The 17,379-nt window shown below is 40.2% G+C and overlaps 1 protein-coding gene across 2 annotated transcripts in view; it reads left to right on the plus strand.

Annotated features, from left to right (window-relative positions):
- Positions 1 to 537: 537 nt before the first annotated feature.
- unc5cb (unc-5 netrin receptor Cb) overlaps positions 538 to 17,379 on the plus strand; it is a 259,433-nt gene continuing 242,591 nt past the window's right edge. For both annotated transcript variants that reach the window (XM_022680899.2, XM_022680900.2), the window contains exon 1: positions 538 to 1,198. In XM_022680899.2, the coding sequence (XP_022536620.2) occupies positions 1,075 to 1,198 (124 nt within the window). In that variant the 5' untranslated portion in view covers positions 538 to 1,074. The remainder of the gene's footprint in view (positions 1,199 to 17,379) is intronic.

A 17,379-nucleotide genomic window follows, 5' to 3' on the forward strand; every position in this document is an offset into this window, starting at 1 on the left:
AAAAAGCAGCACTCCAGCACATATTGATCTTAAAACTTTATAAATATGAACTTGTTTTCATTGCATTATTTAAAGTCCGAAATCTCTGCATTTTTTTGTTATTTCAGCCCTTTCTCATTTTCTGCAAATAAATGCTCTAAATGATAGTATTATTTTTGGAATTTTTAAATAAAAAAAAAATATTTGCGAGCAATGAATGCTGCACATAGTGCCCTCTTACTGTGTAAATAGCATGGAACAGCTAAGACAGTGTTTCTTCATAGCATGTCATAGCATATCATATCTAATATAACAGATTAAACTGCTGACTAAACTTATGTATTTAAAGCAATGCATTAATCACATAAAATAGAACCAAATCTAAAAGTTGTAACTTAGCTGACTTGCTGGCTGTGGCTTTGAGTTGGAGCTACTCTTCCAATCAGAGCGCCGGAGGCGAGCCCGCACTAGCCAATCCTGACTGGCTGTGGGCGGGACTTGTCGGAAAATGAGTGGAGAAAAAAAAAGAAGCGCCACCGATGAAACAGTCCAGCACTGCGCTGCGCGGCTCTCGAGCTCTCCATCAGAACGCGAGACGCGAGACGGCGGGGCACGTTCACGCGGTGTTTTGTGCGCGAGTGCAGAAACGTTACGTTACGTTAGTTTTGCTTGCTGTTATCGGCTGGATACGGACAAACTTAAACCATAAACCACGATAAATAGGCGATAAATAAGCCGACAGAAGCGACACGACTGCTGGAGATGACCTAAAAGAGCTGGACACAGATTTATTTACAGGGACGTTTATTATAAACTACGGCATCTCTCTCTTTCTCTGTGTGAGGATATTTAACCGGGGCTGTGGTGAAGAAGAAGAAGAAGAAGAAGAAGAAGAAGAAGGAGTCTGTAGTGCTGGTTTTGTTTTTAAACGGCTGTTTTTGGATTTTGGAGAATTTTTAATTGGAGAAATTCGTGTTTTCAGTCCCACTTCTCCTCCTTTTCTCTCCTCGTCGTGTCCAAGTTTGGGCTTTTCCGAGTCCCCAGCGCCTCAGAGCGTCTCGTCGGGCGGATTTCTCCCACTTTTCGCGCGTTTCGATGGGGAAAAGTGAACAGACTGCGGGGGAAAGGCACCGCGGGGGGACTGGATTCTTACCGCGGATGAGCTCCGTGTCCGTGCTGCTGGTGCTCGCCGTCTTCTTCCACATCGGTGGAGCTCAAGGTAAGGAGACACCTTTCCCTCTTATCTCCTTCCTCTCCTCCTCCTCCTCCTCTTCCTCCAGGAGCAGCAGCAGCGCGGATACACTCCTTCCTCCTGCCCGGGGGAGGTGACAGGCAGGCGGGCTGAGGTTTTGCGATTATCTGCCGAGACCCTGCGTGTTATAATCTGGATTATCTTGCCTTTTTGTGAAGTTGAAAGTGTGGAAAAACAGTAAACTAGTAAGGAAAAGTGGTTAGGTAGCGTCTATTAACAAAAATAGGTTATTTAATTAGTAGCTACTGTACAAGTATCTTAGCTAACTTACATTGTGTCCACCAAACTACAAAAAGTTACAGGTTTAAATTTACCGTTAAAACTAAGAAACAGCTGCAAAAAATGTAAGTAATTACAAATACTGTAGATTAGCTAAGGTATAGATACAATTTTGCCCACTAAACACTTCCAAATTTGGACTACAGGTCCAAATTTAGCCCAAAACACTAGTAAACAAAAATTGCAAATAAATATAAGTACAAATACTGTAGGTTAGCTTAACTTTATTTTTTTATTATTGATATCCCAGTTAACATTTATAAACAAACTAGTGCAGAAACAAAAATCTCCCTAAAAACTAGTAAACAACAACTGAAAATATATTAACTATATATTAATTATATATTAACTAGCTTATATAAAAAAACACCCAAAAAAACTAAGAAACAACAACTGCAAATAAATATAACTACAAAAATAATGTAGATTAGGTAGTTCATGTCCCTTAACTTTTTTTATTTATTATTATTATTATCCCAGTGAACATATACAAGCTAGCTAATAAAACCTAGTTAAGAAAGGTGCAGCACATAAACAAACAAACAAAAAAAAAAAACACCCAAAAAACTAGGAAACAACAATTGCAAATAAATATGTGTACAAATACTGTAGATTAGCTAAGGGACAGGTACAGTTCTGTACACTAAAATACAAGCATTGCAGATTTACTCTGAAAAGTTGTAGCTACAGGTCCAAATTTCCCTTAAATACAAAAAAAAAAAAACAACGACTGCAAACTAATATATGTACACATACTGTAGATTAGCTAGGTTCTCTCTCTTAACTTAATTTTTTATTATTGATATCCCAATTAACATAAATAATTTAACTAATAAAACCCAAGGCAGAAACTTAAAGCACATAAACAAAAAACATGTCCCTAAAAAGGATTTATATAAATATATATACAAATTCTGTTGATTAGCTAATGTATAGGTAAACTTTTGTCAAATAAATATAGATACAATAGAAACACTGCAAATTTACCCTAAAAAGTTGTAACTACAGGTCCCAATATATCCCTACACTATTAAACAACAATTGCAAATAAATCCAGTAACTACAAATATTGTAGGTTAGCTAGCTTATGTCCCTTAACTTTATTTATCTATCTAACTAACATAGCTTTTGATAAGCTGACTAGACTAGGTTAGTATTTTTCGCATAGGATTGCTTAAGATCTTAAAACTTGTGATAAGCAATATTAAAAAGTGAATAATTTAAAATATATTATATACAATTTTTCATATAAAACCTAAGATAGCTAACCTAAACCTATCATAGCTATATGTATATATAGGCTGAAGTTTATAGAATCTTCCAGCGATAAAAACAAGAACTGTCTTTGTTTTAAAAACTAAACATAGGACACATTTCTAAATTCATTTCTAAAAAAGTTGTTATTAGATTTTGTGTATCACTTATATAGCCCTCCAGTCATGACTGAGTAATCTAATCTAATGCATTACAAAACATTTTTTAAAACACATTTTTATTTATATTATCCATCTCATATAATATATATTAATATTAATAAATTAAATAATTAAATGTGATGATAAGTAAAGAAATAGTGTAATGTTCATTGTCAAGAACACCAACTACAATAATGATAATGACAATGATTTTGATTAATATCATGACTACATTTGCCATGCAAATGAGCTCAGTGGTGCGAGTGATTGCCTTTGTTCTGTATTGTTCTGTATAACAGCTGAAGATATATATTTATGATGTCATAATTAAAGGAATCAAAATCTTTGAGTGAATTTTAATTATTTAAAAAATAAAATGTTTAGCTTGGTTAATATGGACCTTAGGCAAAACAAACTTAAAAGCTAGTTAAATGGATTAAACATTAATTTGTGAACTATGAACAGCAGCAGTAACCTAGCCAATTAGTTAAATGCTGGTGAATGTGTTTTATTTAATTTTGTTTATTTTAATGTATTTTACAGTTGAATGTTTGGGCTTTAATTAGCACTGTTTATCCGGGTGTGTGGAGCTGTGTGTGACTGCTCGTCAACCCCACTCATATGTGTGTTAATGTGGGCTAATGTGTGCTAAATACAGGCCGGGCTGAGCGTGAGTCTGTATTCACCAAGCAGTCTAACGTGAACGTGAACCTAGCGGCGCTGAAGGGCTTCAGAAGCAGGTCCTCTCGGCCGGGGCTTGGTAGGTTGGGAGGCAGGCTTGCTGTAGCGTCTGCTGCCTGTAAATGAGTGAGTGTGAAGCCTTGTAAGCACGTCTGATAGGAAAATGAGGATTTCAGAGCTTAAAGTAGCTGAATACTGTATAAACTAACCATTATACTTTAGATATAGTCCTCCAGCACAGAAACACAAAACTACTACATTTACTGCTACTACACCAAATGAATATATTGTGTGTTTCCTATGATTATATTACATACAGCTCTGGAAAAATATAAGAGACCACTTAAAATGATGAGTTTCTTTGATTTTACCAAATTGAAGAACTCTGGAAAATAATCAAGAGGAAAATGGATGATCACAAGCCATCAAACTAAGCTGAACTGCTTGAATTTTTGCACCAGGAGTAAAGCAGCATAAAGTTATCCAAAAGCAGTGTGTAAGACTGGTGGAGGAGAACATGATGCCAAGATGAATGAAAACTGTGATTAAAAACCAGGGTTATTCCACCAAATATTGATTTCTGAACTCTTAAAACTTTATGAATATGAACTCAATATTTTATTTGGAATTTGTAAGAAATGTTGTTTGTTGGTTTGTAGTTTGTTTGTAGTTTATAGAATAAATCAACAATGTTAATTTTACTCAAACATAAACCTATAAATAGCAAAATCAGAGAAACTGATTCAGAATTTTTTTCCAGAGTTGTATATTGAAGTAGCTAGTATAGTATATTGTGGAGAGCCCTGGTGAATCCTTACCTTTAACCTCCAGCCTGCCTGGTTTAAAAAAAAGAAGCTAATACATATTTCATAAGTACGACCCTAAAATAATCAGAAATCTGTTTCATGCTCTTCCCTCGCTTTTCTCTACCTGTTCCCGTTAATAATTTAAAGCAGAAATCTTGCTGTTGTTGTTTTTTTTTTTTTAAGTGCATATTTTCTTTCTGCAGTCCTTGAGCCAATATTGGCTGGCGCTGTCTTTCGTTAACTCTTGTATTCGGTTAATTTTCCCAATAAGACTTGGCTTCACAGTTCGTTCAGCTGCTTACTGTACGTCTAATGATCTCTAATGATCCCGTGTCAGGTTTCTCAGCGTGGTATCTTCCAGATGTTGCACTAAAGCACAGAGCGCTGGTGCAGCCGGCCCGCGTGGCCTGAGTGGCTTCGAGACGTTTAAAAGCAAGGCTGTAGGGGCCTTTGGTTGAAGAAATGGAGCTGATTGTTATCTGGGTAAACAGTTTCAGTCATCTTCTCGACACAGAGGGACAGCCTAAAGACTCTCTCTCCCCCATTAAAAGCCAGTTTGCTAAATCTCCTCCCAAGCAGTGTTTGACATAGGCTTAAATTCTCCCAGAGTGGGGTTATGAGACAGTCCTGGTGCGCATTCTTGCCCCGTGCAGGTGGCCGGCGTCTGCTGATCTTGTAGTTTGCTTGGAGAATGCTAACAAAAAATGCAATTATAACAAATCCAGGACAGTAAGCAGGGAGTTGTACACTGTCCCTGCTGTTGTGTGTCGTAGGTACTGTGGAGTTTACTTTGCTTCTCTCAGGATGAAAATAATATCCTAGAATATCTAAAATAAGTGGTATTTTTGTTGCTGGGATACAGATATTCCACATAGCCATGGGATCGCTAGCGACCTTATTCAGTAAGGTGAAGCCCACTCCTCATAGTCCTGCATAGTTAATGAGTAACATGGAAAAGGAGGAAAGCTACCCAGCTCCAGTTTCTGAAGGGCACAGCAGGATGACATAATCCCCCCATTCCAGAACCCCTCCGAGGCCAATGGCATTGACTACAAAGGAAACACGAACCAGGTCGCACCATGTCCATTAAGAAGTCGATATTCCGGGAGAACATTGTTTGTGTCTAATTAATGGGCTCCGTGTTTTTTTTTTAGCTACTGATGAGCTGTACGCTCCAGAATCACTTGGGGATCTTCTTCACTGTCTTCACAGCTAAAGTACTTTCTAATTTAGTTACTGTAGAGCCGGTCTTCTCGAGCAGAGTAGCGGTCGACGCTCGAGAAGACCGGCTTATAATATGCTGTAGATTCTAGATTCTCCTCCTCGGCTGCTCTCTTAGCCTTTTCCATCACCCCTCTAATTTTCCACTCACTATACACTTGTTTTAATCAAGTGTGTAGAATCCAGCTTAGAGTGGATCAGAAATTGAAGTGTTGAATCCCACAGCTTGTCTCAGTGTTCTTTTAGCACCTCAGCCTTGCCCCCTTTTGCTTTGCCTTGCCTTGAAAAGAGAGAGAGAGAGAGAAAGGTTGAGCGAGAGAGTGATAGAGTGAGAAAAAAAATTAAAGTGCACGCACGAGAGTGGCTGTATCATCTAGGGTATAGCGAAATAACCGACATCTCAGCCAGAAGTGTCTCTAAATGTCTGCATCTGAACAAGTGGCGACAGTGGCGTGCAAGTCAAGAGGGAGTTAGAGCGAGTCAAGAGTCGAACCCGGAGAACCCTTCACGGAGCACGGACAGGATCACGCCCTGCCTTTTTCCTTTTTGGCGCCCAGATGGGCTTGAGGATTTGGGTCTGAAGTAGGCCGGCTGTCTGTTTGAATATGCAGATCCTCCGTGGATGAAAGCCGAAGATGCCAAATGTGTGTAAACCATTCTTGTACATATTTTTTCCCTTTTTTTTTCCTCCAGTCGTTCTCCTGCAGGCTGTGGCTTTTGGCCAGGTTGGGTTGTTTCTTTCATTCCGTTTCAGCCTCCATTGAAAGCTCCCATAAAACCTTTAGAGAGCATCAGGGAGGCAGCGAGCTCCACATGGAGTGTTCCACACTCGTCATAAGCAGACAAGGCCTCCTTGTTTGTCTTGCTAGCGCATAATAACTGCGAAAAGCCCAACCAAAGCTAACCCGCGGAGCCTGCCGAGCTGGTCATAGCGTGAGTTCACTTTTTCCACGGTCCTCCCATCGTTCTCACCCGCTTTATTATTTGCCCTCTGAGCTTTGTTTGGAGAGGCTGATTTGAATGAAAATATTTTTACTCTACTTAAACTTGAGAGCGAAAGTGGCTGAGAAAAAAAGCTAAAAAGTTAGTTTAAAAAGTAAAAAAAACAAATATAAGGGAACACTAGCACTACAGTGCTAGTCACCCGCTAAGATACTAAGAGTGTTGTGAGAGAGCTACGTAAGAAGTAAGATGGGCCGATGGGCAGAGCGGAGTATGCAAGCAGGGCGAGAATGTTATTACTATCATCATTACTCTAACCACTTCCCTCATTGCTGAACAGTGGAGTCTCAGGGGCACTGCTAAGGTTACAACCATCACGCTCACTCTCCAAGTACGTTCTGAGAGCACAAAGACAGCATTGTGCGCAAGGAGGACTACCATGGAATGACCTAGTGCTGTAATGTGTAGGTAATTCCCTTAGGATGACATGATGTAGGGCACTTTAAAGGCCATTTTTTTTATTTGGTGCGGTGGTGAGATGGGGTGGGGGATTGTTTTTTTGAAGAGGTGAGGATGAAGTTTGTTGGGTTTGGTGGGTGGGTAGGGGGGTTTATGAGCGAGTGCATGCTGCTGCACGCTTCCGCACGCAGTCGCATGTACTGTAGGTGGAAGTAAAGGTCAGGCCGAGCGGTGGTGTGTCATCAAAAATTCTGGAGCCTCCTTGTCTCCTCCTTTCCGCCTTGTGGGTGTCAGCATTGCCTGCTGTTTGCTGGCCTTCCCACATGCCGAGGAGGTTTTTCGGGATAATTACTGTGAAAAGTGCCTTGCTGAGGCTGCAGCTCTCCCTCCTGACGTCATGCGGCACTCGGGACGGGGACGAGATGTATGGTGTGTTGCGGCGGCTGCTCTGTTTTGCATTGTTTGTTGTGGCAAAAACCAGCCCCATCCAGCTGTTCAGGTAGGTTAGCCAAGGCAAAAGGCGAGGCAATGCAGAGTAGAAGTAGTCTCCTTTTTCTCTTCAGTGAAAAAAACTAAAACAGGGAGTGGGGTGAGGGACTGAGTGCAATTAATCACACACTGTCACCTACCAAACTACAGGGAAAGCATCAAAGTGCAAGCCTTCAGTTCTATTAGCAGTCCATTAACGGGGGCCGGCACAAGTAGCGACACTTCACGAGCATTCCAGTGCGGAAGTGACTGACCCGTCTGTCAACAGTGCCAATACCTCTCCGTAATGACCCTGCTATTTGCATTCACGTTCAGGCAGAAGCGCTCGCGTGTGCCGGTTAAGTGCCGGCTGTTCAGAATGATGAAGAGAGAACCAGTCCTCAGTGCGGTTCTCCATGTCACACCTGTGTTGTGGTTGTACAGACATGCTATTCGCTTCCTTTAATGCTGCGCCTCAGATCCACTGTCCTTACGAAACCCAAACGCGAACAGCTGGAGGCTCTTTGTTTTTCGCTTACACTGGATCTTCTTCTCCGCCAGGATCCTCTGCACCCAATTATAGGCGTGGATCAGAGAAATGTAATTCATGGCCTTTACTCTGCATGGAGAGGGTAATTGTTATCAGGAAATGGATAGAGAGAGAAAGAGAGAGAGAGAGATGAGAGTTATTACCAGTTAAGAGGCCTCTTTTTGGGTCAGTATTGAGAGGAGAGAATGACATAGCTTCCTTTTTGTAATTCAGAAAGCTGAGCCTATCTTTCTGTTAGCTTTAATTTCACAGACCCAACCCTCTATTTTGTTCTATGTTCGGTCACAAACTAATAGATGGATAAATGAATGGATATGCTATATTTGAATGTTATCATATATTTTTCACAGTTAAAAAATTATGGAACAATGCATGTGAAATTAAATTAAGCAAAATGTACGTATTTATATTCTTAATTATGTAATAACAATGGAATAGACAAAGAATCAGAACATACCTTAACATCCATTCATAACCAATGTAGTCTTGCCCATATAGTATGTTTTCAGCTAAATAATTCTATTAAAAAAATACTTTATCTACTCTGTGTCCATGTACTGCCCTTTAAAAATAAATAAATTCACTACACATGACTCCACCTTTTTCAGTTTGTACCACTGAAAGCAGCATGGAAATAAACTGTAATTAAATAAAAATACACAAGAATGACTGCTATAATGTGATATCTTGGCAGCAGTTTCAAAATCTGTACACATAATAATCAAGGAACAGTTTACAGTTTCCCAGTCATTAGGGTTTGTTTTGTTTGTTCTTGTCATTAAACAAATGTTTTCAAAGCTAATATAATTATAATGTGATCTATGCACTTTTACTTGTGTAATTATAACATTGCAGCTTAGTTATTTGGCTGGTCTTTGTCTTGTAAGTGATAACATCATAGTTGATTATTACATGTTGTGTATGGTGTGTATGTAGGGGAGTAATTCTTGAAGAGCTTTGGTCAGAGTGCCATTACCGTGCAATAGTGGCACTCGTAGAACGTTTGTCAATGATCAGAACTATATATGGTATGATAAAAAAAAGTTTTGTAACACTTCGACTGCATCTATGCATGTGCCTTTTAGAATACACTCTAGGCTGCATTCTGCATTCATGCACTTCTGCTATAAAAAGCCTAAAGTGCCACCAGAAGTGGCATCAGAAGCAATTTTTCATTCACCCTCTCCCATCCTCTTCTACACAACACATTCTCTAGTACATGGCACATTGACAGCAGGGTCTCTTCTTTATGGATGTGTGCACAACACCACTGATACTGACTGATAAGAAAAATGATAGGGCAGGATTTTTTCATTTAACCTTCATTCAAAGCCACCGTATTTTTCGCATTATAAGGTGCATCAGATTGTAAGACGCAATTTGCAACGCTAGTAAGGAACAGGGGTGTCACCCTGTTTTTTTTTTTTCCTTCTAATTCAGCAGGTCTTGCTGCTGGGTAAAGCTAAGCTAGACTAGCAAAACTAGAATTCAAATGAGGCTAATGCTAATGCTGTTTCAGCAGTGCTAGCTGGGGTTAGCAGCAGGCTACAGGTTTATAATACTCACCTATGTATGAACATTCAAAGAGTTAGCGCAGTTAGTGGCTAATGCTAATGCTGCTTCAGCAGTGCTAGCTGGGGTTAGCAGCAGGCTACAGGTTTATAATACTCACCTATGTATGAACATTCAAAGAGTTAGCGCGGTTAGTGGCTAATGCTAATGCTGCTTCAGCAGTGCTAGCCGGGGTTAGCAGGAGGCTACAGGCCAATAATACTCACTCTATAATGCTGTGTTTCAGCGGAGTGGGTTTACTGCTCTTTACAATCAGACTGGTAAAATTCATACATAAGGCGCACCAGATTATAATGCGCACTGACGAATTTTAAAAATTGGAAAATTAAAAGATTTCAAGTATGCTCTTATAGTGCGAAAAATACGATAGGCTAACGCCATGACATGTGAGTAGAATGTGATATTTTAGGCTAGATATGTCACAGAACTGGATTACATTCATTCTATTCTTATCAATAAATGACCTGCCACTCCTCCTAATACTAATATTGATACTAAAATGCTGTCTCTATTCTGCAGGGATGCCAATACAGTGTAGCTGGAAGTGATTTAACTCACAGTTTGTTCTGGAGCTCACATACCTCCACTGACATCCAAGCCAGTCTTCTGATTACAAAGCCAGCAGCTGTGGTAGAGTGTCAGACTACTTTAGATCGGTATCTTCAGTCAGAAATTGTGCACCAAGAATAGCCACTAAGCTTTCAGAGCAGCTCTTTCTGTCAGACTATCAGTATTATTGTTAATGGATTACGCTTGATTGCTGACCAAATTAAAGCCCATTGTTTGGTGTCGTGTTGCGCACTAATGCAGACACATCGAACGACGTCTGTAGTGATGTGTGCGCCGCTGTTCACCTTCAGGGGGGCGGGGGCCAAGCAATCACGGCCTTTCTGGAAACTCAAGAAGGGCCGAGACCCACGCATTTCCATTTCCTATCTCCAGTTTATCAGCATCGGCCGTCTCTGTTATTCCTCAGCCCCGGCCGACGGAGGATGAAAGCATAGCACAGATAAATGTTTGTGCCTTCCTGTTTTTATGGGGCTTAAATAAAGAACATACATTTGTGCACCACTTTGAGGTTTTTCACCGAGCTCTGCTTTCCATTAAGAGCACCATACTGGTCTGTGATGATAAGAGGACAGCGTTAGTGCCCATGCTGGCCAGACCCTAAAGTCAGTGGATTAGAAACGTTGGTGGGGGGGTTGAGTTACGTGCAATAGTCCAGTCTCCGTTGGGTAATTAGAGCAACCCTGCCTAAGGGGGAGGCAGGCCATTTGGACTGATTGTACGTTGTGCAGAGCACAGAACCTCTCGTAGTCTCTTATTACCATCAGCAGGTGCTTTATTATGGGGAATGTTGAAGTCGTGCAGTGGAAATGCTCGGTTAAGTTTTGGGGTAAGGTAAATGAGGAGACTGGCCCTAATGTCAAACAGGCAGGCTGCACGTGAGGCATGTGTCTGTGTGTGTGTGTGTATGTGTGTGTGTGTGCATTACATGAAGGCTGGGTGAGGGTCTTCTGGGGTCTGCAAATCGTCATTCTGCAGGTTGGAGGCTCCCTGTCTGATATGGAGATTACATACGTCTGGCCTCTGGACTGGCTCACTCCTCAGTCAGATGAAGATAAAGTATTCTACTTAAATTGTTTCTCATCTACATCAGTGCTGTCTGATCTGTGGCCTGCGGCTGTTGGCCTAAAATGAATAGTTTTAAAGCATCAGTCCTTAAGATTTTATTTTAAATTGAAAGCATTAGTATTCCAGAGTTGGGAGTGGACACATATTCTAATTAATACTAACAGTGTCCTGGCACGAGCATCTCTGTGATGTTTAATATAATAATTCTGAAGTGGTCTGGTAGCTTTTTTGGATTAGAGTATACTCAAATTTATTTAAAAATGAACCTGCATTAAAAGCATTAAAAGTACTGTTTCCTTTGCTCTGTGCAGTTACACATTCTCACCAGAGAGGTCGCAAAATCTCCAAAACTGCTGCTTTAATGATCTGTTTTGCAAATTTAAATGTGTGACAAAAAATGTAAATGTAAGCTATTTTCGAGGGTAAAAAAAATATTTGTCTTGAGGTTGAGCTTGCTGATTGGTCTGATAGTATAATCAATAAGCTGATGCATTAGTAATAGCGTAATAAGGTAATTAGCAATATTAATGTGAGTCTGAATAAAATATGTCTTTTATTGCAGTAATCGACTTTTTATCCATAATGGATAAACGGTTATAAAACGAGTTCATTCAAGCCTCTTCATCAGTTCAATAGGCTGCATAGGTTGTTGTCCAATATTGGTTTTAAATAGATTTTAAATGGTCTATTAAGTTTTCATGTCGGTCCTGGAGTGTTTTCTGGTGGTTTAAGTGGGTCTTGAGTTGCTAAAGGTTGGGAACCCCTGCTCTACATGTTTTTGTACGTTTGAGCATTAAGTCTGGCAAACAGACAATCCAGGCACATAAAAGTGCACAAATACCCGGCATTCATCGTGAGGAAAGCAATAATTATAAAAGAAAAATCCGCCCACATATTTCCCCCTCGTGTTTTCTGCAAGACGACTAAACAGCCTCTTAAACTATGCAGACCATTAGGGGAAGGCTCCAGTGAATGTGTGTCACAATGTCAATGTTTAATGTTGTATTTTCTGCCTGTTAAATGAGGTGCTAAATTAGAGCCACATATTGTGCGATCAATTCTGTCCAGGGTTCCCATTTGAGCAGGGGTGCAGAGAGAATGCGAAAATGCGTGCGGGCGAGAAAATATATGAGCAAAATTGGAATTTGTGGGCGCTGGAGTTCATGTTCTCTTTTCTCTTTCTTTGATTTATGGTTTTTCATGTTGTCCCTACATCTCTACGTCTTACTTCTGATGTCACAGCCTTCTGAAATCAAAGGCCTTTAATGAGAGCCTGGAGAGATGTGGATTTTTCTTTTTTCTTATGATTTTTGTTTTTCTGCGTTGACACAAATTTGATTTCAGGCATCTCTAAAATTCTCTCAAAGATGTCTTCCTTGTGTCCTCTTGTATAGTCCTCTCAGTCTCTGTAGGCTCTGTAGGCTATCTTCTTCTTCTTTTATGAAATCACACACTAGCCCCTCCTACACCAGTATTTTTGTTTCAGTGTTGGATTTTCCTGCACATACAGAGTGTTAGCTGTGTGTTTTGTAAGCCTGAACTCAGCAAATTTGAGAGCAGCCACATCTCCAGGCTTGGTCTCCAGGGTCTGAAGAGCTGGGAGTGCTTAACTGGGCCATGCTCACTGGGGCTAATTTTACAGGCGCTCGCCCGACAATCGTACAGTAGTAAGTCTCCCTAATGAAGGCTTTCTGCATGACCTGCCAGAGCCGAACGCACAGAGACGTGCTTATCACTGCAATCCTGCAATCGTCTGCTCCCCATAAAGGAGCCGGGGAGCGCCGAGATGGAGTGCAAATGACAACTAGGCCAGCACAAGGTGTTCATTGAGAGAGTTAACCACCGTTAATCACGGGCGCCCGTAACGAGGTCAGTTTACAGCAGCAGGGCCGAGCCTCCGGATCCGGCCCTCGGCTGCTCTTAATTCTGACCTTCACTGCCGCAGGAGGCAACATTAAATTCACCCCGGACAGGAAAACACAGGTTGGATCTGTCCCCGTCCTGTGATTACCGTTTCACCGGCCCACCGTTTTTTTTTTTCGAAAGGCACTAAAGAAAATTGGTACCAGGAAGGAAATGACAAGGCAGGGAAGGCCGTGGACGGCAATGTGGACTCTCTTTGGGTCGTTGTGGGACCTGAAGAGCGGATCCTACACTAAACAACGGTAGTAGACCAATCACATGAAAGATTTCCATAGAAACATAGAAGAGAAAACAGTCAAAAACCACAAAGATTTTGGTTTAATATAATTAAACAAAAACTTATGACACATTGTATCACATGTGGTCATTTCTAGGGATGCACTACATTGTAAAAAATGTACATTGCAAATGTTCTTTTTTTTGACGAAATATATCGCAATATTAAACAATGCAGGGCCAATGACGTCACCGGCCCCGCCCCCACCCCCACGCTGTCTCGCATCTGGATGGAGTCAGCGCCAAGCTCTCAAAACTCAAAACTCGAGGAAAACAGCAAAACAACAGTAATCAGCCCTTTAATAAGGCATTTAAGTGGCTTTTTAAAAAGTAAATAAGAGCGTTTTTCTAGGATTAAAAGCGTGAATTCAGCTGTAACTGGAAAAATCTGCGCTGCAAAACTGTGCTGGAGTGAGGTGCACAGCTTTCGACCAATCATGTGGATGGAGGCCATGCGGTTACCTCGTGTGACTCCTGTCCCCACCTCGCTCCCCCCCTCGCTTGCTTCTCAGGCAGCAGCAGCCTGTACCTCACACAGACACAGAGACAGCGCTGTGTACCTACTTCTTGTGTCAAGAATCGAAACATTGCGACGTGACGTCCTGCGATGTGACTGTTACTCATGAGCACAATGCAACGACGATGCTTAAACGATATATCGTGCAATCCTAGTCATTTCTGTTTAGCATATTGTGATTTTGACAGTTTGACGGCGATGTGGATTGACGGCGACTCTCTTTGGGTTGCTGTGGGACGTAAAGAGCGGATCTCACACTAAACAACAGTAGTTGACCAATCCCATGAAAGATTTCCAAACATAGAAGAGAAAGTGGATGAATAATAAATTCTGTCCTAAAGCGAGAGCATCCTAATGGAAGTGGAGAACAGTGTATAAAGTTGCGAGTCAGCAGTCTGTGGCTGGATGAGGACGGATAGCTAAGACTTTTTTATTGACAGCAGTTGAAATCACTCAGAATAGGGACTGAAAGCAAGAATATGCAACCGTACGTGCAATCTCCCTCTGTCTCTGTCTCCCTCAAGTGCAGCAAGGCTTGAGGTCCTATTTGATATTGAGAAGTGGAGGAAGAGGAAGAGTAAGAACAGTGTGCTGCTCTGGTAAAGTGTATGTCTTTGCATTTCACTTTCCTGCATTAACTCAAATATTATTTCTTCTCCATCTGCCTGAGAAATGCAGCCTCTGGAGTCCAGTCTTAAGTCCGGGGTTATAACCCTGCATAATACTACATATACACAATGTATAATACACAAAAAGTCTGTTTAGGACTGGGCATTATGTTGTCAGTTTATTCAGTATATATTCAGTATAAAAAATATATATTCAGTATAAAAATTTGAGTGTAGTAATATTGTAAATCTATGCAAAACATGTTGCCTTAATTTAATTACGTTAATAATGTTTTATTATTAACAAAACAGTGGGTAATGATTCAATATATCACAGTAAATTGTAATAGTATTAAAAATCCTAAACTTTTTTTTTTTTTACTTTTTTATTAATTATAAGTAAAGAAAAGTCTCATTTTTATCCAATCAGAACAGTTGGATCTGTAGACAGAGTACCATACTGATATCTAGTGGGCGGGGTTTAAGCACAGCACATAATGAACTAATGATTAAAAAATCTAAAGCATTTGTTTTTGAAAATTGATACAGTATTACAAAACAAAATGTGCCAAAACTTAAATCTATTGATATTTTTACACCCCCAATGAAAATAATTTGGTTTTTGGTGTGTACAGTCTTGTGCAAATTATGTTTTAGAAACATTGTGATTAATAAATCAGTATGACAACTTTATTTCACCATCTTACACAACTTAATCCAAAGCTCCAGTTTGCTGAGTCAGCCAAAAAACACAAATATTTGTGTTTATTATAACAAAAAAATGTATGACATACTGTAAATGGTTGTTTCTCTTTAGTATATTGTGAAATTGACAGTTTTTAGTCATATCCCAAGCCCTAGTATTATTATATATATACACACATATGAAGGGCATTAAGCATTTGCTCTTGTATTACACTCACACACCTACAAAACAAATGACTCACTTACAGAGTATAAATGAAGGTATAAAATAGAAAATAACTATAGATTCCAGGCAGGGCGTCAGGTTTTGGCTGCCGTCTGACTGGGCAAACAGCCGTGCGCTCCATTCACAAGCTGTGATCAACTGTGGTAGGGCCGTCCTGCCGTTTTCAAGGAGTTGTCAGCTTTGAATTACAACCCCTGAATGCTTGCCTTCAGTAGCCATGCACATAAATTGGGCCCTACACTAGCACTCTAACGCCTCTCATTTGCGAGAAAGCAGGTCGGTAAATCTGGCCATGTTTGTTCTTTCAATAAGACTGCGAAAGTTCTGCTCTTTACCAGTTACGTTTAGGTGTTTTATTGGTGTTATTGCGAGGGAAATGTTTTATTGTGCTGCTGTGCTCCAGCGCTGCCTTGCCAACAAAAGCTCCACGTTTTTTTTTAGGGGGGAATGAGAAGGACGGGGGAAAAACAGAGAAGAGGAAGAGAGGAAAAGAGGAGCGAGAGAAAATACGAAGAGCAAAAAGACAGCGATAGCCAGACGCTCTCCAATCTGCATATAATCCCTGCAAAAGAGAAAGCAGAAAGGAGAAATGAGAGAAGAGATTCATACACATTAACCACTGCTATTCTCAGCCACTTTGTCCTTCTTTGTTTCACAGAAAAAAAGAACCCTAAGAACCCTAAGTCTGGTAAATAGGCAAAACAATGATGAGAGCAGCGAGCTTAGTCTGCATACGAGAGCCTGTATTACCCGTGGCCCGTGTGCGATTTATTTTCTCTCCTCTTGTCACGTGCAAATGATTTTGTATGGAAATCTGATCTCTTTTGTGCAGCTTTTAGGAAGAACGGAATACAAGGGCCCGACTGTTGCAGGGAGCTTGCTGTTATTTTTCATTCTGGCAGTTGTTTCCACACTGATTGAATTTCGTAGACATGGGCACATGAAATATTGGCACGAGTATTTACATTTTAGCCTCGTACTTTTAGCTTTCTTCGTTTCCCCCCTTTCCTCTGTTTCCTCCGTTTCCTCTGTTTGCTTTGAGAGAGAGGCACTTGATAAAATGCAGAGTGTTTTTGCAAGGGTTTGGCACAGAAGCTACCAGGCTTTGAGAGAGTGTTTGGTGATGGATAGTAGGGGTGTAAAAAAGTATATTAATATTGATAATGTGTTTTATTATGATTATGATTTTGTTTTGCAGTACGGTATCGATTTTTAAAAACTCAACTATAGTCCCATACTATATCTGACATCTTCTATACTACCTATTATTTTCCTATACTAAACTAGGCTTTCTATACTCCCCTATACCCCCCTATACTACCCTATAGGGTTGGGCGATAATGTAAATTCATACACACGTACCAGATACCTTCTGTACAACTCATTATTTCCCTATACTAGTCTATGCTACCTATACTACTCTATACTCCCCACAATACTACCATAAACTACCCTATTTTACTTTGAGACTACCCATTATTACCGTATACTCCCTAAACTACCCTATGTTTCCTTTCTACTTATTGTACCCTATAACTTCCACACTTCCCATTTTTAACCTATACTCACTATACTACTCATTATTAACCTTCATTTTGTGTTGTTTTTTGAACCCTGCTCACTAATAGATCACTAATTAATCTGACTTTGGATCCCAGAGTTCTGAAAAATAATAAATAATAACATTTTCTTTAGTTTAGATATTTTTACATTTTCATTTTTTTTTTCTATAATGATTTACACAATAACGATATAATGCTGTAAAATATTGCAGTATATTGACCCTGTATCCTGATGCATTCTTGCCAGTACACAGCTCTAATGACTAGACTTGAAAAGACCAGAAAGAGTCAGAAAGAACAGAG

This window comes from Astyanax mexicanus, chromosome 20, assembly GCF_023375975.1.
Source record: "Astyanax mexicanus isolate ESR-SI-001 chromosome 20, AstMex3_surface, whole genome shotgun sequence".
In the NCBI taxonomy this organism is placed as follows: domain Eukaryota; kingdom Metazoa; phylum Chordata; class Actinopteri; order Characiformes; family Acestrorhamphidae; genus Astyanax; species Astyanax mexicanus.